Below are 20,717 nucleotides of genomic sequence, written 5' to 3'. Positions count from 1 at the left end.
AATCATTTCATCACTACTGGTTGTCACTCACAGTTTGTTCTGTGTGATCCTGACACGACTGATGGAACGGTTTACCGACCTGTGGTGTTGGATTGAAGACCAGGACGGTTTGATCCGGACCAGTGGAAACTGTTCTGTAACAGATGCACATAAAACAAATAACTACCGGATTGTTCCTTTAACCTCCTGCCACAGGAGCATCCCAGGCTGTTTGTACACAGAGATACTGCTGCTCTAACCAAAACCTTGACACATCACACTGAAGTGTGTGTGCAGTCATATTAACACTGATAGAACCAGTCTGTCCTGCAGTTCTGCAGTTGACTAATTGAATTAACACATTGAATTGATGTTTGATAAAAGAGGCCAGACATCTTTCCTCTCTGTTACTGTGACTTACAGTCTAAACACCTGCTGAGCTCCAGAGAGCAATCACTGACCTCCAGCTGCTTTCAGAGCTCGGGCCTCACCCCGTCCTCCCACAGTTCACCTCAGCACAATGAGAGACTGAAGAAATAAGAAAACATGAGGTTCCAGTAGAATTTAGTTCAGTCTGTTGCTGCGTGAAAGTGTAGTTCTTCATTATGAACACACGGGGGCAGTGTTGTCACATTCATCTCTACATGCTGCATCATTTACTGACTGATAATCAGAGCGAGAGCACAGACTGTGTCTGGAGTAAAAGCTCATGTTGATCCATCAACTGCAAATACACAGTTTACTGTAAAGTCCAGCTGTTACTGCTGCTGCTCTGCATCTGTCTGCTAAACTTACTAACTTAGAGTACAAATGAAGTACAAGTACAAATACTCACCAGTGCACTGTTCTTTGCAGTTGTGTGCTGGGGACTAAACAAGTTGATCAGGAAGGTAAAATCTGTTGTTGGACTGGAACTGGACAGTCTGGAGGCTGTGGCAGAGAGGAGGATGGTGGACAAAATCAACTCCATACTGGACAATCCTGCCCACCCAGTTCATGAGGAACTGTGGTGAATGGGAAGTTCAGTCAGCCACAGACTAAATCCTCCTAAAGCCAAGACCGGCTTTTGTGTCCACGGCCATAAGGCTCTATAATTCCACAATATAAGCAGTAACGCACACACACACACACACACACACACACACACACACCACATACACACCAAAGTACTCTTCTTCTTCAAACTGCACATGAGAGTCAGTCTGTGTTTTCTCTGTTCAGTGCAGAAAAACTCAGCTCTGCTTCCTCAACCAGCTCAGAGAGAAACCTTCTCTCCACAGCAGCTGCAGTGATGCAGACTCAACACAAAGACAAGATCACTGAGATTCAAACCAAATAAAGCTCCATTAGAAATGTTTTCCAGAGCTGAAGCCTTGACAGGAGTTGGTTCACTTGATAAAATGATTATTTACTGCAGATTGTTCCCTCAGAAAGCCATTTGGTCTTTGTGTCACTGCAGCAGCTGCAGCAGCCTGGTCACTAAAAAAACATAGAAAATAGTTGCTTAACAGAAATACAGCAGCAGAGTCACTGTTGTGACAGGGAGTCATCCTGGTTACAGCCTTAAACCTTTGGAAATAATGTTTCAAAAATAAAACATGACACAAAACAAGCCACCGACGTTTCATTTGTCAGAATTGTTTTCCAGGACGACACAAAGCTTTTCAGGGTATTGGCCGACTTGTCTTAATGTGGAAAGTAAAGCCTGGGAACACACAACTGTTGTGTTATGGATAGTACTGACTGACAGGAGGGACCAAACAACAGCATGAATAAAAACAAACCAAGCCACAACAACATGAGACCCTTCGTTTGTAGAAACACCATTTATTGGATATTTGGACCTTAAATCTGGATTCTGTGCCCACTTCTCCACTTCCTCAGAAGAGTCATTGATTTGGGCTCCAGTCCAGATCACTTGGTTCCTGGTGCAGTTTGTGTCCATTTTAAAGTCCACACTTGGTCCAGTCCATGTGTTTCCTACCATGATGTTACAAGAATAAACAATTGGAAAGTTGTATTTGATGTACAAACTCTTATACAATGGTATAAACACATATAACCCTTGTGATGTTGAGGTAAAACATCAATACCAGCGGGCTGTCTAACATTCAACACCTCTGAAAACCATTAACTGTTACTGGAGCCTCATGGGATGATATTTCTCACAAACACTTCAGTTTTACGTCATAGAAACACACAGCAGACAAATAAATGTACTTACAGTGAAGGCTCAGTTCGCTGGACTCATCCAACATTTTCCTGGAAGCCACTGAGTTACAGATCACAGCCTCCTAATATTTACCCAGCTCCTCTGGAGGAACACACATCCACAGCTGTGTGTTAGCTAAAGCAGCACGTCACACTCCACTAGCCACGCCTGCACGAAATGACTACAAACGCAGCAACACAACCGGCTGCAGCTTTTGTCACTGAAGTGAAGTTTATTCAGTCGTTTCTGACGGTTCCATTATAAATGCAGTGGGTTTGGACTTTGGAGAAGTCAGTTCCAGAAGAACATGTCTGATCGTGGTGATGCTGTGACCGACTACACTGGTATCTGTGAAAGCTTCTGACAGTACTTTCTTCGCCCTCTCTAAAACAACAGCTCCACTCTTCCATTGACATCTTCACTATGTGACAAGTCAAGCTGCTCTATGTGCTTATCAACACCTTATTTGGCTTTTCCTTCCCAGTCCACTTTCAGTTCTACTCTTTAAGGCACTCGCTGGTGGCAAAAAGAAGGCAGAAAGAAGCTTGTGTCGGAATCAGAAATAAAACTTCATGTTTCAGATTTTAAACTATGTTGGTAAAGAGAGTAGAGATCGAGCTCTAATGTCAGCAGCACATGTTTTCACAAGCATTTAGACCAGAGAAGCTAATGTGGCGGTTTGCTTGGTAAAGCTGGCACTGAAAACCCCCTTTCCACAGTTTTTAGAAACGTACCACCAGGTTCTGCCACACACTAAGACACACACAGTGGTTTCTGATAGTTATTTGGCACCGCAGTGGGTTTCATCAATATGTCTGAGACAGAAACAGAAAGTTTCTGAGGACTAAAACAAACACAAGCTGAGATGTGCTTATTTCAGTCGGTCATGTGGTGCCAAATTCTGGTCAAAACCCAGTTAAACAAATCAAAGACGTGAATACAAAGATACAGCACCAGCCTTAAGTTCATATTGCTTCAGAATTTAAAGATGCAGTTTGTAAGATCTGAAATCTCAAAGATTCAATAAATCCAACTTTGTCAAAAAAAAAAAAAAGAAACAAAAAGTCTTTGTTGGCAGAAATCCTCTCCAGAGGGCGAGAGGTTCATCGCCGGACTTACAAACTGCATGTTTAATCTTTGATATTAAGTCAAGCACTACATAAAGCACATCGTCTGGGCTCAGAAGGCAAAGAATAATGCAGATACACAAATTGTCTGTGGTGATGATGATGAAGCTGCAGCATAGCAGAAGATTAAGGAGTTCATCTACACCTCTGTATGTACCGTGACAGCAGAGTAACAGCACTTAAACCAAAGACTAATCACCAAGAGTCACATACATTCCCACAGAACAATAATAGGGAATACCTAAATAATGGAGGGCCTATAAGAACTGGACTGAATACATGTAAACATTTTACTACTTTAATTTTAGATTCATTCTAAGCCTTTTTGAAGGATCCACTTGTACCGTATACCCTGTCTTCAGAAGACACTTCGGTCACTGCCTCTTGCATGTGCAGAAAAACAAAGAAATACAAATGTTTGAGGCGAGTAATGAAAAAAAAGGCAAATCATACACAGAAAATAGAGATATCACACATGTAAATGTTTGGCTGTTGAGACTACATCATTAGACAGTCATGATTTTTCACAGGAAGTAAAAAGCTAGTCCTCATTTTCTTGCAGGTTATGACATTATGGACCACCCTGATTACTGTATTTTAAGAATGGCCTGACACAGTGTCAGGCCATTTCTTATAACAGTACATTTCAGGTGTATTGTCCATATGTCATAGCCTGTATTTAAAGCCTGCATACAAAAGTAGGACTAAAACTAAACACAATGACATTTTTCAGCTGTGACATGATTCAACAGCACAGTGTCATCAGCGTAGAAACACATATTGCAGCTAATCTGATTTGGCCAAGATACAAGAAAAGTTGTGGTTTGATTTTTGGGCTTAACGTTTGTACCCTGAATCCACTCTCCTCCATTGTGCCATCAAGATAAAACAATCAGACCTCTGATTGGTTGCTCTATGTACCGTAGTGGTTTTTCATTGGTTATTTTTTTATTGGAACTGGCTTAAAAGTAAAATCCAAGCACTGTCAGAATGAAAACTGTTCTCTGTTGCCCATCGGAGACCAGATTTCCTGTTCTCATATTATATAGAGACAGAAATCTGACCTCAGATCAACAGTTAGAGGCAAATTAAATCTACAGTTTTAGACAAAAAGTGGTCACGACACCTCCTGAAGCTGCTGCAACTTCCACCAGGACTGAGTAGATAAAGAAAATATTTGGTAATGTCTGATTGCTTCACTTATATTCCTCAACTATCCAAAAATCTTCAATCTTCATTCCTTGTGTGGCATTTTTTCCTTCAGTCCTTACATGGTAAAATTAAAATGTGTGGACAGCTAGGTCCAAGGGACAAACCACATGTCCTGGCTACCATTAAAAAAATAACCCTCGGATTTCAAAGCGCTCCCACCCGCAGCGCTCCCACCCGCAACACTCACATTTTGCATCCCTCCATGGTTTGTGTTTTGGTGCCATAAGGATGTACTCAGTGCTTCAGTTTCCACCACTCTAAGCATATTTTAACAAATCATTTTATCTCGCCGAGACGCCTCCCCCCAGTCCTTGTATCTTGAATAGCTTCCTGTGGTCACACTAGCCCCTCCCACATCCCTCCTTATATGGTCAAACGTTTAGTAGAGTCTGCGAGCTCGTCTTCCTTCGAGTCCTTAAATGGAAAACAACATCCTGTGTTTTAGTAGCTGTTAGCTCCCCGCCCCGACCCCTCCGTGAGGTCAGAGGTCAAAGGTCAGTAACCTTGTTCTCCAGGGCGGCAGCGATCTGTTGGAGGCGGAGGGTGAGCTGTTTATTCTGAGCTGCTGGGTCCTCGTCCAGTGACTGGATGATCTAAAAAGATGATGACACAAACGTTAGACGTTCTCGTAAAAGCAGCAACAGCCCAGAGTGGAAATATTCAGTTAAAGTCTCATCATGCTGAATAATGTTCAGTCTATGATTTGACTAGAACAACTGATGCAGTGGTAATAAACAGTGACCTGGGTTCTCTTCTATCTCATGGACTCCTCACCACTAAATTAAAGTTAATGCCAGGAAGCAGAAAGATGTTTCTCACCACATCGTAGTACTTGCTGGCGTACTGGTACAGTTGATGTAAGGCCACCTGGGTGTTCAGCTTGTCCGTGTGTTGCTGTGGAAGCAGAGATTACATGTTAAAGCAGTGTCCATCTATCTGCACTATCTCTAGGCAGCTACAGACACTAACAGACACTAACAGACACTAACAGACACTAACAGACACTAACAGACACTAACAGACACTAACAGACACTAACAGACACTAACAGACAACATACCCTGGACACCTCGGCGAGGTGTGTGTTCATGTCCTGGTCACTGACTGAGACCATCTGTTTGATGCCCTTGTAGTAACTGGAGAAAACAAATGATGTCACTGATATTTTCTGTTTGAGTCCAGCTGCATATGTTACCAACTGTTTATTGCTCCATATTATTCTCTGCAGTTGTTCCAAGTTTAATTCATTTTCAGGAAATATCAACCAACATGTGGCGCAGCTGTTCTGCCCAAATGTGCTTAAACACGTTTGATCATCTGCTGTGTCTTTAGTGCAACAAACTCACTCGTCCACCATCTTCTTGTACGTCGAAATCTCTTTTGCATAGAGCAGCTTGTTGCTGGGAGACTCCTACAGTCAGAAAGAGAAAAAACTGATGTTAGGTCCTTTTCTTCTTCCCCAACTTGGTTCTGTGCAAAGTGAAGATTCTCCTGCCTCGTTAATTTTCATCAGCGTGTGATGTTCAAACAGTGCAGGGTTTATTTTGTGTGTAATGTTGGAATTCAGAGACACGTCCCAGTAAAAACCCCCTCCAGCTCAGTGATCACAGAAAGCTGCAGCTGACACCGGTTTACACCTGAACACACAAACCCACTGACCTTTTCTATGTAACTAAATGAATCTGACAAATCTGGGAACACACACATTAAACCCGGGGGGGGGGGGGTCATTGGTGGCGCTTTAGGAAAAAGCTAAAAGACAAAGGGCAAAACCTCCTCAGGGGGGCGCCGGACATCAGAGACAAGGATACTGTGATTAAGATACAAGAATATGGCTTCAGACGAGATTTCAATCGAGCTGTGATGTTAAAAACAAGCACACCTCCAGAAATCCGGTCTGAAGGGGGGCGTCGGGTCTACGTTTGTATGATCGTGGTGTGAACTGACCCTGCTTAGTTTGTGCTCCGTCTTGGTGCAGGCGTCCATGAAGGTCTGAGCGATGACGTGCAGCGAAGCGTCCATCACCTCGGTCACGTGGACGTCGAAGATGAAGTGGGGGTTCCTCAGGATGTTCACCCAGTAGCGCAGAGGCAAACTGAGGACGCACAAAGACTCAGGTCAGGACACGTGTTTAAAAACCCTGAAGCTGGATCAGATCTGTCTGAAACTAACACCACTGACAATCTCAATAAGACACCAAAGTCATTAGAGACTCCATTAGCTGTGGCTTATGGTAATGATAGAAAACCTTCACTGTTCAATCACTGATCAATCAATCAAAGAAAATAAGTGTCAGAGCCGTGTTTGCAGATTATAACCTGAGCCACAGTAATAAAACACAGCTCTACAGAAGAGGAAGACAATATGTTTCTGTTTTTTTGTAAAGTGCCTTGAGGTGATTGTGATTTGGTGCTGTACAAATAAACTGAACTGAATATGAACTAAACCACGACAGAGACCAGGACGTTGATGCTGTGCCTCAAGTTCGTGACTAATCAAATTCTGGAGACAGAAGAGAGTGATGGAGTAAACCTGGGGCAGCCGTCTGCTCCTCCCAGTTGGTAGCTGAGCCTCCACAGTCAGGCTTTTTTTTAAAACTAAGAACCCAGACTTTTCAAAAACGTCAAAAACGTTCTGGTAAATTTTCCTCCGTTATCACGGTTTCGATTTCCAGCTCTTTCCTGCTGACACCGTTTCTGTCCTTTCATCTCTTCCTTCCTGCGACCTCCACAGACCATAACCCCCGTCAATAATTCACCACGGCCGATGAATATTTCATTGTCCCACTTGTTTGAGTGTGTGTGTGTGTGTGTGTGTGTGTGTGTGTTTCTGATGATTGACAGGCGAAGCTGTGGGCTGGTGTGAAAGCAGAGAAGTCACAGGGAAAAGAGATTTCCTCCTGCTCTGCCATCATTTATCCGTCCTGATAACAGCCTGCCAGTGAAGTCAGGCCGTTACGTGGTCGGCTGCCGTGTCAACGGCGGCGAGGACATAATTAGGCTCCAGTTCAGCTGATGAGCTGAAACACACACAGCTTGAGAAGCAGCAGTAATTATTTCTCTGAGGTTTTCTTCACAGCTCTCTGCAGTCTGAAGAGAGGCTGGACCAGCTGAAGAGTCATCGACCAGTCGGAGGCTTTTACTGACGAGGCTGCATCCCCTCTTAGATCTGGTGCTCATCTAGACCCTGAACCAGCAGCACCAGACCTGTGGATTATCACCCACAGTGTTTATTGCAGCTGTTTCTCTCTGTGCTACCTGTTGGTCTTCCAGATGTGCAGCGTCTCCTCGTCCACGTTGTCGTGTCTCTGCGCCTGCTCATCCAGGAAGTCGAAGAAGTATTTGACGGCGGGAGGGACGACGGTGCTCGAGCCCAACATGCTGCGGAAGAAATCATCCACAAACTGCTGCAGCGTGCCCTGCAACACACACACACACACACACACATATAAAACACTGTCCTGTTTTCCAAAGCAAAGCAAATATCTCTAAGTGATAAAAAGAATAATTTCTTTTTAATGCACAGGTATAATCACTGCAAACACTGGCCAATGAAGTCAGGGGTCTCCAACCAAAACAGAAAGTGCTTCACTGTGAAACTGGTCCTGGGCTGTACCTTGACAGACAGCAGCCTGGTCAGGTAGATCTCAGTGATGGCTTTGGTCATGGCCTTGTCCTTCATGCTGCCTCTCTTCGACTTCACTTCATCGATTTCATCTGCCGGTCTCACCAGGTGGAAGGTGTTGTCGTCCTCCAGCAGGGCACTTTCTGCAGGAACGGGGGCAACAAAAACCACAACAAAACCCTGTTTAGAACGTGGATCCGTCCTCCTGGGAAATATTTCCAGAGAGTCATGGGAGAATTATGGGACTGTTATATATACACACTCTCTTCATGGCTGTCCTGGTGCTGGTGGAATGACTGTGTGTGCAAAACTCTGGACAGAACCAGGGTGGCGTTATCCCGAACCTGGACGACAAGAAATGATTAAAACCAGTGAGAAAGACATGGAAGCCTGCTCTGATTAAAAACAACAACATGAGTCTTCTCTGTCTTTAGGTTTGAGTAAAAAGAAAGTCTCATAGATCCTATTTGAGATGATGTTCCTCACTGTTTTAGATGAAGAAACAATGGCGGCTTATCAAAGATCACACTGTAACACTAAACACTTCTGTCCGTGCTGAGGTGAACTCTATTTCCTGAGCTGCTGCAGACACGTGGCGATCAGACTCACGTTGTAATGAGCCAGAGTGTTGAGTCTCTTCCAGCGTCCTTCTTTCAGGGAGGTCAGGTCCAGGTCGGACAGGATCTGACCCGTGGAACCGGGACGCCACTCTGTGGACGGACGAGGACATGACTGAAATTTAATGTGGGTTTTTCATAACACGAGACGTCTGCTGGACGGAGAAAGGAATGATGGGAGATCAAGTGCTTTTGTTTGGACCTGGCTGAACCTGTTTTCTTCGGATCTGGTTTTTCATGCACAACCCAAGTTAAGATGAGCTGATTAAATAACATGCGTGTTGTGTTCAAATGTCAGATAATATAACTGATAACAACAACAACAACAACAACAACGAATTTGTTCCTAATATCAGTTTGTGTGTCGTACCCAGTGCAACACTCTCCACTTTGGGCCTCTGTGAGTACGGCAGGTTCCTGTACACCTGATCGATGATCTTCTCTTTCACCTGGAGAACAGACAGTTCCGATTTTTATCTGCCACAATGTGCAATAATGACTTTCCCTTTATCGAAATATCACATTAGGATGATTTATCTGCCACCACCACAACTTCCCCTCATATCTTAACCAGCCATTTCAAGGTTTGTGCTGAATCATCTTCAGAAAGGTTCAGTGGACTCATCTCTGTTGTGACGTAACCCACGATGAGAACATCAGAACATTTAGTCCTGAGCCGACTTAAATAAAATATCTGGCTGCTGATGCAAAGAGCGGTGGATAAACTGTGAAAGCGACGGGGGACACGACCCGAGAAAGAGAAACTCACCTGAGTGATGGTGTCGCAGTTCAACACCTTGACCGGAGTCACGTCTGGCCCCTCCCCGTGCACCAACACCTGCAGAGTCTGACGCCACAAACACACAAGTGTGTTTAAGGTGAGCTAAATGCTGCGTTCACATGATGTCGTTTGAGTGGTAATTATGAGCAGCCAGTCTGATTCATTGGAAGGAACAAATCCAACAGAAACACAGCGCAGATGTTACAGCAGCTGTATGTTTGTGTACAGGTTGGCAGTGCAGCATGGAAACATGCAGAAACACTCAGAAGAAGAAGTCATCTTCTTCTTCTCCTCTTGTTTTTTCGGCACAATATCTTTGAATATTTGCAAATGTTGCATTAAAAGATTCAGAAACATTGATTTAAAAGGAAGGAATCAGATGTTATGTCTAAAATACTGACACTGTGTGTACTCTGCGTACTGTGTGTACTAACCAGTACAGAGTACTCCACGTCGTCCCCCAGAAGTCCTGTATCGTTTAGTGTGTACTTGGCTTTCTTCAACTTGGCGTCCACCGGCCCCTTCTCCACCTGGTGCTTCAAGGCCTTGTACAGTTTGTAAAGAGGTTCTCCTGCTGTGTCCTAACACACACACACACACACACACACATGCACACACGCACACACAGACTTTACCATCCTGCAAAGCTTTAAACATAATCAGATATTAATACTTAAAGTAACTGGTGCAATAAATCAAGCGCCCCCTGTAATTCTGTTGTAACCTGAACCTGCACATATTCTAGTTTGATGTGTGTTTGATTTATGACACGTGAAGACCTTTAGTCTCAGTTTTCAACAGAAAAGGAAAAGTGAGGTCTGTTTGTCACAGCATTTATCTTTGATCAGGTGTTTTTTTTTGTTTGTTTTTTTTAAAAAAGGTACAATAGTTTTATATCCTGTTGGATTCATACTCTTTTACAAATCAAACCAAAAAGTCCAGATCCTGGTTTCACTTTGGCAGCAGGTTCCATGTTGTTTCAGAGGAGCTGCAGGACTTGGTTTGTTTCTGAGACTAAATCAAAAATCTGATGTCTGAACAGTTTTATTTGAAATATGTTCTGCTGTCACTACCAACTTTCCAAAAAGCCCAAATTGGCCTAAACGAAACAAAACAAAGACCCAGGTGAAGTGAACAGGTGTCCACAGGGTTCCCTCCAGTGCAGGACGAGAACCGATCGAAATGAAAACAAATCCGAGGGAAGGAAAAGAACCCGAGTTACCCTGAGGAACTGATAGAGACAGATGGACATCCAGTTACACAGCATCCTCTCCACCACTGTCTCGGACCTGCACACAGAGCAGCAACAAAGACGTCATACAAACAAACAAACACATGAATCATGGAATCACGTTCTTCCTCCACATTTTATGGCCCAAATAACTGATTCATCACCAGCAGGTTCATCATCTATGGAATATCAGATGCATCTGTGAGTGTTTCTGCTCCGTCCTCACCTGCGGAGCATGAGTTTGGGGTTTTTGTTCTGCACGTGTTCGTCCATCAGCTCCAGCAGCAGCGTCCTCATGATGTCGGTGTAATACTCCAGTTTCCCGTGCAGCGCCACCGTCAGCAGGGAGGCAAAATAACCCCGAGAACGGGCGTTGAAGTCCGGCCGGTTCTCCAGCGTGTGGATGAACTGCAGGCAGAGAACATGCTGACATGACACAGACCCAACTGAGGACAGAGGAGGGAGCTGAGGAGGAGGAAGACAATCTCACGTTGATGAGGAAGGTTTTACTGTTCAGCAGGTTGGAGAACTGGTTCAGCGCCTGGGCCACGATGGCCCTGCGGGCCTCTGGGATTTGTATTTTTCCTGTGATCATGGCGTCGTCTGCGCCGTCCTTAGAGGGCAGGAAGAAGTTTCGGTCGGTGTAGGTTTTGTAGTCCAGGAAGGGGATCCGGGCCTCGCTCACGTCGCTGGTGTGGTCCTCCATTTCAATCATCAGGTCTGACACAGAAAATCATCAAATGACATCATTTATTTCCCATAATTCCACCTTCTACATGCATCGTCATCTGGTGAGGAAGCTGCTTTTTGCTTTAGCTTCATCACAATTAAGACTCAGTTTACCACAGTGAGCTGGAGAATCAGCAGCTGGTTGTCTGCAGCAGAAAACATCTGGCAGGGACAGATGTTATTTCTACCAACAGCTGCTGCTGAGAAATAATCATCTCATCCATCTTTGTTTCCGATTTAAAAACCACGTCTGATATTATGGGATTCTGATTATTGTTACTGCTGATGTTAACTACCTTATATACTTACTGTATATACTAATCCAAACAGGTAATATCACACTATAGTTTGAGGTTCCACCCCATAATTAGGTTTTTTAGTGCAATAGAACCAATGTGGAAAGAACCTACAGTAAAAATGAAAAAGTCCAAACTGTCGTCGTCTCTGGAGCCTCCAGGTGAGCAGACTTACCTGTGAACTCCTTCTTGCAGCGATCGCGGACACTTTCCTCCAGAGTCTCCAGCTGGTGTTTCACCTTCTCGTACTCTCGTTCTGCCTGCTGACTCTTCCTCCTGTTCGTGCGCACACAGAGGAACATTTAAACAACATAACCCCCCCCCCACACACAGGGAGACAAACGTGTGCGTTTGATGATCCAACCTGTAGCAGTAGAAGGACACAGCGATGAAGAGCAGCATGGGTATGATGACTGCAGGGATGATTATGGGCAGAGGAAGTTCGTCTTTTCTGGGGTAGTAGACCGAACCCACGATCCACTCGCCGTGACCGAACTTCACCTGCAGAGACACAGATCCCGCTGTAGACTCCAGTTTCCAGAGGTTAACGTTAAACCTTCTGCTTGGTTTATTACAGTTCTTAAATCAGCTTAACATGGTTGGTATTTTTGGCTCTGAGGAGGAATCCCTTAGAAAACTATGAACAATTAACTTGTCAAGTGAAGCGTCTGAGAATCATCATTACTGTTATTACTTTTCCCTGTTTATTATCAGCAGCTGTCTGCACAGTGAGAGAATAAAGTGATGCTCATAATGAAGAGGTTGTCTTTGAAAGATGATGTGTATCTTTTCCTCCTCCAACATTCAGCTCATTGTGTTTCGGGCCCCCTGAAACTCAAACTGGACGTCTTTGGTTGTGTATTTACCACCAGCTCCAGCAGGTCGCTGGTCGTGTCCCGGCGCTGCCGTTTGGACCTGGCGCTGGGCTGTGATGAAGGAGCCTCCAGGATCAACTTATCATCCTGCACAGAAAGAGGGAATGGAACTAAACCCACGATACTCTGTTGGCGTGATGATGCATGAGGTCGACCCACAGCCTTTTGTTTTGGGTCCATTTGTAGCTGAGACACACAGTGTTAACAGGACCTGAAGGTGTGGAACTGTTCTGGACTGTACCACAGCAAAAGCATTTTACAGAAATGTTTATTTTGTTTTTTGTAACTCACCAACTTTATCTTGTAAAGCACCTGCTGCTACGAAACACCACGATGACTGCAGCTTAATTTATAACGCACGTTGAGGAGTGGAAAACAAGAATAATAATATAAACTAATAATAGAGAGAGAATCAAGGCACAGCAGCACCCCAGGGTGCTTTCTGTAAATTCTGTTCCTCAGTATTTCTGCTTGTTTCTTAGTGTGAGGCTCTGACAGTCTAAGTTAATGAGATGGGAAAAATAGTTTTATTCTGCTTTGAGATGAGGTTTACATGACGTCTGTGACTTTCACTAAATAACTGAGTCTCGTAGTTAATTATGTCTGTGTTCATTAGAAAACACCTACACACATGCAGCCTCATCATGCACCACAGTAATGATCACCAGTCATGTTTTCCCAGCTCACACACATGACCAGACTAATATGGTGGGACCATCAGAGCCTGCAGAGATACTGGAAACAGATCTGGATCTGAAGGACTGGGTCAGGGTCCTGTGAGTCCATACTTTATATACATTCAGAGGTAGGTTGCAAAGTTGGACCTTTTTTTGGACCCATATGAAGATTAATGGTGAGTCTGTTCCGAATTTATCTTCTCCGACATGTTTTCTTTGTATTTTATTGTGGACTGATTTTCTCACCTCTCTATATTCTACTTATATTATTTTATCTACTGCGTGTGTGTGTGTGTGTGTGTGTGTGTGTGTGTGTGTGAGTCTGTGACCCTGTACTGAAGTTTTTCTGTGGAAAATCAATAAAAAGTAAAATGCAAAGAAATAACTCTGGTTGTTTAGAATCGCTGGCTGTGCTGCTGAAGTAGGATCAGACAGGATGGTTTGTTGGTTGTTATTGTGTTTCTGCAGCGTGACAGCACCACCCTGCACACTGCTCCAGCATCACTGCTGGATGTGACTGATATCACACATATAAGAAATCTCAACATCAGCTCCATCTTTCCAGTGTAAATCCGTTACAGAGCAGCAATATACCTCTGGCGTTTGTTTACCTGCAGGATGTTGACGTGACAGGAGGCGTCTCCGACAAACGCCTGAGCCTCTTTTGCCGTCATCGCCCTGGAGAAGCCTCGACCCTGAGAAAGCAGGAAAGACAGATTGAGCCGAGCAGATGCAGAGATGCAGCGTGGTGTTCACATGTGCGACTTCAACCGTCTGCCCTCACAGTCACGATGATGATGCCGGTCTCGGTGATGACGTTCTTGGTGAGCTGGTCAAAGATGGGGTCGGGGTGATAGTCGAAGCTCTTCAGCTCCTCCATCAAATTGTCCAGCTGCAGGACGGTCCTGAGGGACGAGGTGTCGAGGGAGCTGTTCACCGGCGGAGAGTAAAACTGGAGGACGGAGTCGTTCTTACTGTGAGCGTCCTGGACAAACTGAGAGGGACAGAAAGACATGCACAGGAACTCAATCCAGCTGTGTCACAACTGCATTCAGTCAGGACCAAACAACATTATTCGTGTTTGTTCAAATGTAAACAAGAGCTGCAACTAACAACTACCTTCATTATGGATCTGTCAGAGTAAAGCACTTCAATCTGTGCCGTTTGATAAGGTCACGTTTAAATTGAACTCGGCTCATATTTGGATCAAACATCAGACTCTTTAGTTATTGTGTCTCTGAACATGGTGGAGCATTTAGCAGCTAAAGAGCCAGAGATTTCCCTCAGGAGGTGGTGGAGACCAAACCCAGAGCTCAAACTGAGAGAACACCTGACTCTGCTCTGCATGAATGACCACGATGCTCTTTAACTAATGAATGTAAATAAGAAACTCTGCTAACAAATCCAACACTTGTTCACAGCTCGTTTCTACTGAAAGGAAATTTTCACTGCAGGTGTAACTTTTACTTCAGATTTCCTCCAGCCCCCCCACTGTCTCCCTCTGTCTTCCTGGATCAAACAGCAGCTTCTGACACAGCGACAATAGAACGTCTTCACCTTCTCCCCCTGCTGTGAAACTTCCCCAAGAGACTCTGTCACTCAAAACTGTTCAGCGGTGAAATGAAAGAGTATCAGGGGTTTGGCTCAGACAGAACAGGAGTCAGTGGAGGCTGCACACGAAAACACGTCGAGCCGAAACTGGTCTTTTATTAAAAATATGATTCAGTCCTGTCACTGTGTCCACATCTGATATTAGTTGGACTGACTGTTTACAGCTGAACTGATGAGTACAGCTCTTGTCAAAGACAGAAAAAGATTATTTGGTGGTTTTTGTTGAAAATGTAAACTGCTGTACTTCATATAAAAGAGCAGTTCAAGTTAAAATAAAACATATATACACGTTTGTGATCATGTTTGATTTTTCTTCAGCATGATGGTCGTTGATTGGAGGTGAATTCAAGTTTATTTTGCTCCTACAAAGTTTAATTTGTTTACTTTGATATATATATATATAAAAATCTACAGAGCATTTATAGTATTAATGTTTGTTCACACACAATCTAGTTGAACACGAGAAAAACTGGACAAAAACAAAGGAGAGAAGAAGAAACGAATGGAGGAGAGAGAGAGAGAAAATAAAATCTGCAGAGCACACACACACACACACACACACACACACACACACACACACACACGAACACACACACACACACACACACTCACTCTTACCTCTACTGGTGTGACGTCCTGTGAAAACTCATCGGTGGACAGTAGGACTTTCATCGTGGCTCTCTGGATCATGTCAAACCCATTTCCCATCACAACAATACTCCGACCACCACTACACACACACACACACACACACGCACACACACACACACACACACACACACACACACACACACACACACACACACACACACACACACACACACACACACAGGCTGTGATTAATCACAATTTATTGCAATTTTAAAGTAGCAGGATTCACTAGGCCTCAGTCTGTGGTGATAGCTTTGGTTAGCAGTTAGCATCGTTGTCATTTTGTTGACTGACCAACATCAAGCTCATGATGCTCATCAGGTCAACAGGCCTAGTTTCTCTACCTGTATATTTACAAGTGATAGTCTAACACCAGCTGATAATCAGATAATCAATTTCATCAAACTTACTAAGACCTGACAATATTTCATCTGCAAAAAGGCTTATATGACGACCCAGCATGCCTCACTGCAAACAGCACCATCATCAGCAGGAAGAAGAACTAACACCCAATCACTCTCCTCCCTTGGTCTTAATTGGTTTGATACCATGTCTACTTAAAAACACACTCACCAAACGAAGCTGGCTTTGGGGTGATAGTCTGTGACCTTGGGGTTTTCAGAGTACTGGTACACATCTGGAATGTCCTTGGTGGTGTTCTTTCCGTATTTCACCGTCACGCTTAGTGGGTCAGAGGGAACCTTCTGCCCCCGATACCTGCCGGTCTTACAGGTGATCTTTGGGCCGAACGACAGGCTGCGGAGAGGGAGGGAGGAAGAGCGTGAACAGAGAAGTCAGAGAGGAAGAGCGTGAAGAGGAAGAGCGTGAAGAGAGAAGTCAGAGAGGAAGAGCGTGAAGAGGAAGAGCGTGAACAGAGGAGTCAGAGAGGAAGAGCGTGAACAGAGAAGTCAGAGAGGAAGAGCGTGAAGAGGAAGAGCGTGAACAGAGGAGTCAGAGAGGTAGAGCGTGAAGAGGAAGAGCGTGAAGAGAGAAGTCAGAGAGGAAGAGCGTGAAGAGAAAGAGCATGAACAGAGAAGTCAGAGAGGAAGAGCGTGAAGAGGAAGAGCGTGAAGAGAGAAGTCAGAGAGGAAGAGCGTGAAGAGGAAGAGCGTGAACAGAGGAGTCAGAGAGGAAGAGCGTGAAGAGGAAGAGCGTGAAGAGAGAAGTCAGAGAGGAAGAGCGTGAAGAGGAAGAGCGTGAACAGAGAAGTCAGAGCGGAAGAGCGTGAAGAGGAAGAGCGTGAAGAGAGAAGTCAGAGAGGAAGAGCGTGAAGAGGAAGAGCGTGAACAGAGGAGTCAGAGAGGAAGAGCGTGAAGAGGAAGAGCGTGAAGAGAGAAGTCAGAGAGGAAGAGCGTGAAGAGGAAGAGCGTGAACAGAGGAGTCAGAGAGGAAGAGCGTGAACAGAGGAGTCAGAGAGGAAGAGCGTGAAGAGGAAGAGCGTGAAGAGAGAAGTCAGAGAGGAAGAGCGTGAAGAGGAAGAGCGTGAACAGAGGAGTCAGAGAGGAAGAGCGTGAACAGAGGAGTCAGAGAGGAAGAGCGTGAAGAGGAAGAGCGTGAACAGAGGAGTCAGAGAGGAAGAGCGTGAAGAGGAAGAGCGTGAACAGAGGAGTCAGAGAGTCTGTCAAAGGAAACGTGAGTAAACTGCTTACACTTCACAGGGAACCCCGCCCACACTGACGGCGACGTCGTCTTTACTCGCCGTGTCCAGGTCCTCTCCACTGATGGTGATCACGGTTCCTCCGGCTGCTGGACCCTTCACTGGGTCCACGGCGTCGGGTTTGGGGTCCTGGATGGCAAACAGGAGACTTTAGTTTTTAGTGACAGTGATGTCAGTAACTGCTGCTGAAAAACACAGCACATAAAGAGAAGGAGCAGGACAACACTCAAATGACGCCCAGTTACTTATTCTGGTTTTAAAGGAGGGAGATGTGACTTCTTATATTCTGCATTTGTGTTTTTATTTGCGTCTACGTCTGATTTCTCTGATTTACTTCACGCATCATGTTTGAACAGCACAGGGTCAGTGTTTGGATGATTTGGACGCAGGATGTCAACAGATCTCTGGTGATTTTTGAGTTCGACTTTCTTTTTAAAGACTGTCGGCTGAATTTATGGCCCAAATGTTGCTGCACAGCGAAGAGACATTTTTTAATCTTTTTATATGAGTCCTGTTCTGCTCGTAACCGCCCAAAAGGTCAAAGGAGCCGCTGGGACAAGCGAGCAGCTGCAGGAAGCTTAAACTGAAGCACTGAAAACAAAAACAGCAGCGACTGGACCTTCCTCACAGAAACATAAAACCAACCTAAATACCACATTTCCATCATGTTTACTACTCTGCTCTTCACTCTGTGGGTTTCACTGTGTTTAAATATCTAGCTCCTAATATTTGGGCATAACTTTACTTCTTCCTAATTATGACTTTTAATTAGTTTTGATACAATCCATTACAAACTAAGGTTGTTTAAGAGACTTTGTTAGTTTCTGTTTGGCAGGAAAATAATCCCACTGAGGCAGACAAAGAAAAACATCAAATGAAAAGTCAAATTAAACCGTAACAGAGTTACGTTCCAGCTGCCGTCCTGCAGGTACGGGCGCTTCGATCACATCAAAACGCATTTTAAATCCTCCAGAGCTCATTGATGGTCTTCAGGCCTTTTTAGGCTGCGACTAAACACAAACAAACAGCGAGCGTCGCCGAGGAACGTGACCGTGGGGGAGTCTGATCAGCTCGTGTGTGTGGAGAATATCGAGAAAGGAGTCGGCGGCTGCTGAAACACATCAGCTGCTTGGTTTCCTGTTGGTGCTGGAAAGTTTTGTACTGTGCTGACAGCGAGACAAACAAAACAAGGGGTGAAATTAATTCCCAGCATCAGGAGAAACCCAAGGAACCCTGTGTGGAGGATTAAGGCGCAGCAGCACAGTGTGTGAAAGAACGTATGTGTGCTTGTTTAGATGCAGAGGAAAAGAAAACAAAGGCGTAAATATGAATCCAGGGTGAAGAGCTACGATAAGTGTGTGGTGTGCAGCTGCTGAGATGTGCTTAAGCTTTTGGTTTGTTGGTGTTTCAGATTTGTTCTGGCAGAGAGAGAGCTGCAAGAATAAATATCCCCAAAGAGAAGCAAGCTCCTAACAACTCTGCCTGGTTGGAGGTTCTGCACAAACAAAACAGACGCACCTGAAATAAATTTGGTCTGCGGGTCAAAGGAAACACAGACAGTTCTGTGTTTTGGCTCCAATAATGATAAAAACAAAAATTCAGACCCAGAGTCAGTAGCAGATATAAAACACATCTGCAGGTCTGGCTGTAAAATATCATATTCATGGTTTCATCGTGATATAAGACGATAATATACGACACTGCAGCAACTAAAATCAACTGCAATGTCTCTTTAAATCCCCTGCAAACGTAGCAGGACAGGAAGACATCAGCAGCACATTTGTCCTTTGTCCTATTAGAAATGAACTTTATTAAAGCAGGAGGCTCTGCAGGCCGAGGCAGCCTGTGGTGCTTCTGCAGTCTGGACTAAGAATGTTTGGGTGGTCGAGACAAAACAAACCAACGGTGAGAACAAGCTCGAAGCTGGAGAGTTTGCAGACAGACAGAAGGAAATTAGCTGTTTGGTCTCAGCAGGTTGTCGGCTCATTAGGAAGAAATCTGGAAATATCAAAGTGAATAACAATATTTAAATTAAACAACTGAGCCTTGTTAGAGACACAAAGCACAGCGGCGGGTAAAATATATTTGATTTGATCATATTTGTTTCTCTGGCTGTGGAATTTAAATTTGTGTGTCAGGGATTTTTTTACACTTTGCTGCAGATTCAGCTCAGTGAGGAAGGGCTGCATATTCCTCTCTCTTCATTTCAAACCTCTTATTGTTGCTGGGATTTGATCTCCTGGTTTGAAGTAGCTGTGACACACACACACACACACACACACGGTTCTGCATTGCCTCAGAAACTTCGATGAGCTGTGTACACAGTGTTGTACTGTGTTTCTCAGCTTCCTGCAGACGAACCAAAGGGTTTAAATAACAAAAGCAACAGTGTTTTCAGATGGAGGCAGCGAATGTGATCAAAGTGCTGCTTAAATGGGGCAAATCCACACTGAGAGATGTGAAAGCTGCGTTCACTAAACTCTGCTGTTTGCTTTGCTGTTGCTGAATGTTCGTCAATGCAAACCTACAGCGGGGACGTGACCAGCAGCCTGTTCTATGCAAAAACCCTCCACAGTTTCCGTTTTTAATGCGTGTCAGTCAGCAGAGGAAAGTCTAAACACTCGTTTAGTGTCTATGGAATAACAACGTCATGGAAACACTTAATGTTCATTTTATCCTGATCTCAGAGCAGCTGATACAGACACAATGTTCTGACACACAAACTGGAGAGTTCTCCATTTGGCACACCTCATTTTTCATGGGTTGATATGAAAGAAGGTTTGTACATGAAAGAAAGAGACTAGACTGGATCTAGATGGAGGTACAGAGTGGAGCGTCTGTCTTTGGCTGAGAACAGACACGTTTCGTTTTATATTATCTGTTATTACTGACACAATTCAGATCGTTTAGTTCACGTGATGATTTTAGCAACGAGAAGCTGCAGAATGAATGAAAGTGTCGCAGAATAATATTATTATTGGGAACATTAGAAAACATTAGTCTGGCTCTGAAAACACAGGGAGGCAGACTCCGTGTGCTCGACATTTGGAAGCATCTGTAGCAAAGTGTGTGGGCCCAGACTTACCCGATAGGTGAAAAACACCTCAGACGTTCCTCTCCGCCCCCCCTCTACTTCTACCACCACCGCTCCACTGTTGGTCGGCTCCAACGGGAGGTCGTACGGTGGCGCTCGCCTCACTGGGCCGATCTCACAAACCACACTGGACAGGAAGATGAAATGAGAAAAACAACTGAGATAACAAGCAGCTTTGTTGATGTTTAAGATTCATAGTGTGAGCTCCCAAAGATGTGACTGATCTCTGGTTCTTCTTCTGCTGTGGATTACCTGGTGGACACAGAGTATCTGTCCTCCTGGTGAACACAGTCCACTCCCGCCACCGTGATCGTCTTGATGTCTTCTTTCTTTATTCCCATGTT

At 44.5% G+C, this 20,717-nt stretch overlaps 1 protein-coding gene and 2 long non-coding RNA genes across 4 annotated transcripts in view; all 3 read right to left on the bottom strand.

The window, feature by feature from the left end:
- Positions 1-41: 41 nt before the first annotated feature.
- Positions 42-853, bottom strand: LOC113142300 (uncharacterized). Its single transcript, XR_003296936.1, has 3 exons — positions 815-853; positions 441-507; positions 42-134 (listed from the first exon to the last, which is right to left on the bottom strand). It is a non-coding gene; the product is annotated as an uncharacterized LOC113142300 (long non-coding RNA).
- Positions 854-1,782: 929 nt separating this feature from the next.
- Positions 1,783-3,902, bottom strand: LOC113141784 (uncharacterized). Its single transcript, XR_003296815.1, has 2 exons — positions 2,204-3,902; positions 1,783-1,959 (listed from the first exon to the last, which is right to left on the bottom strand). It is a non-coding gene; the product is annotated as an uncharacterized LOC113141784 (long non-coding RNA).
- A 683-nt stretch (positions 3,903-4,585) lies between these two features.
- Positions 4,586-20,717, bottom strand: part of LOC113141970 (plexin-B2-like) — a 102,643-nt gene continuing 86,511 nt past the window's right edge. For both annotated transcript variants that reach the window (XM_026326658.2, XM_026326659.2), the window contains 25 exons: positions 20,626-20,717; positions 20,365-20,500; positions 17,272-17,408; positions 16,196-16,378; positions 15,590-15,701; positions 14,145-14,354; positions 13,972-14,055; positions 12,675-12,770; positions 12,173-12,309; positions 11,984-12,084; positions 11,274-11,503; positions 11,010-11,191; positions 10,775-10,841; positions 9,987-10,133; positions 9,541-9,618; positions 9,142-9,220; positions 8,764-8,864; positions 8,417-8,498; positions 8,146-8,297; positions 7,788-7,948; positions 6,478-6,625; positions 5,877-5,941; positions 5,591-5,666; positions 5,350-5,424; positions 4,586-5,123 (listed from right to left, as the gene is read on the bottom strand). The exon at positions 20,626-20,717 is cut by the window's right edge and continues 57 nt beyond it. In XM_026326658.2, coding sequence (XP_026182443.1) covers positions 5,019-5,123; positions 5,350-5,424; positions 5,591-5,666; positions 5,877-5,941; positions 6,478-6,625; positions 7,788-7,948; positions 8,146-8,297; positions 8,417-8,498; positions 8,764-8,864; positions 9,142-9,220; positions 9,541-9,618; positions 9,987-10,133; positions 10,775-10,841; positions 11,010-11,191; positions 11,274-11,503; positions 11,984-12,084; positions 12,173-12,309; positions 12,675-12,770; positions 13,972-14,055; positions 14,145-14,354; positions 15,590-15,701; positions 16,196-16,378; positions 17,272-17,408; positions 20,365-20,500; positions 20,626-20,717 — 3,036 coding nt within the window. In that variant the 3' untranslated portion in view covers positions 4,586-5,018. The remainder of the gene's footprint in view (positions 5,124-5,349; positions 5,425-5,590; positions 5,667-5,876; positions 5,942-6,477; positions 6,626-7,787; positions 7,949-8,145; positions 8,298-8,416; positions 8,499-8,763; positions 8,865-9,141; positions 9,221-9,540; positions 9,619-9,986; positions 10,134-10,774; positions 10,842-11,009; positions 11,192-11,273; positions 11,504-11,983; positions 12,085-12,172; positions 12,310-12,674; positions 12,771-13,971; positions 14,056-14,144; positions 14,355-15,589; positions 15,702-16,195; positions 16,379-17,271; positions 17,409-20,364; positions 20,501-20,625) is intronic.

The sequence above is a fragment of the Mastacembelus armatus genome, chromosome 23 (assembly GCF_900324485.2).
Source record: "Mastacembelus armatus chromosome 23, fMasArm1.2, whole genome shotgun sequence".
Lineage (NCBI taxonomy): Eukaryota > Metazoa > Chordata > Actinopteri > Synbranchiformes > Mastacembelidae > Mastacembelus > Mastacembelus armatus.
Note: the sequence above shows the minus strand (reverse complement) of the source record. Positions and strands in the feature narration are given on the sequence as shown.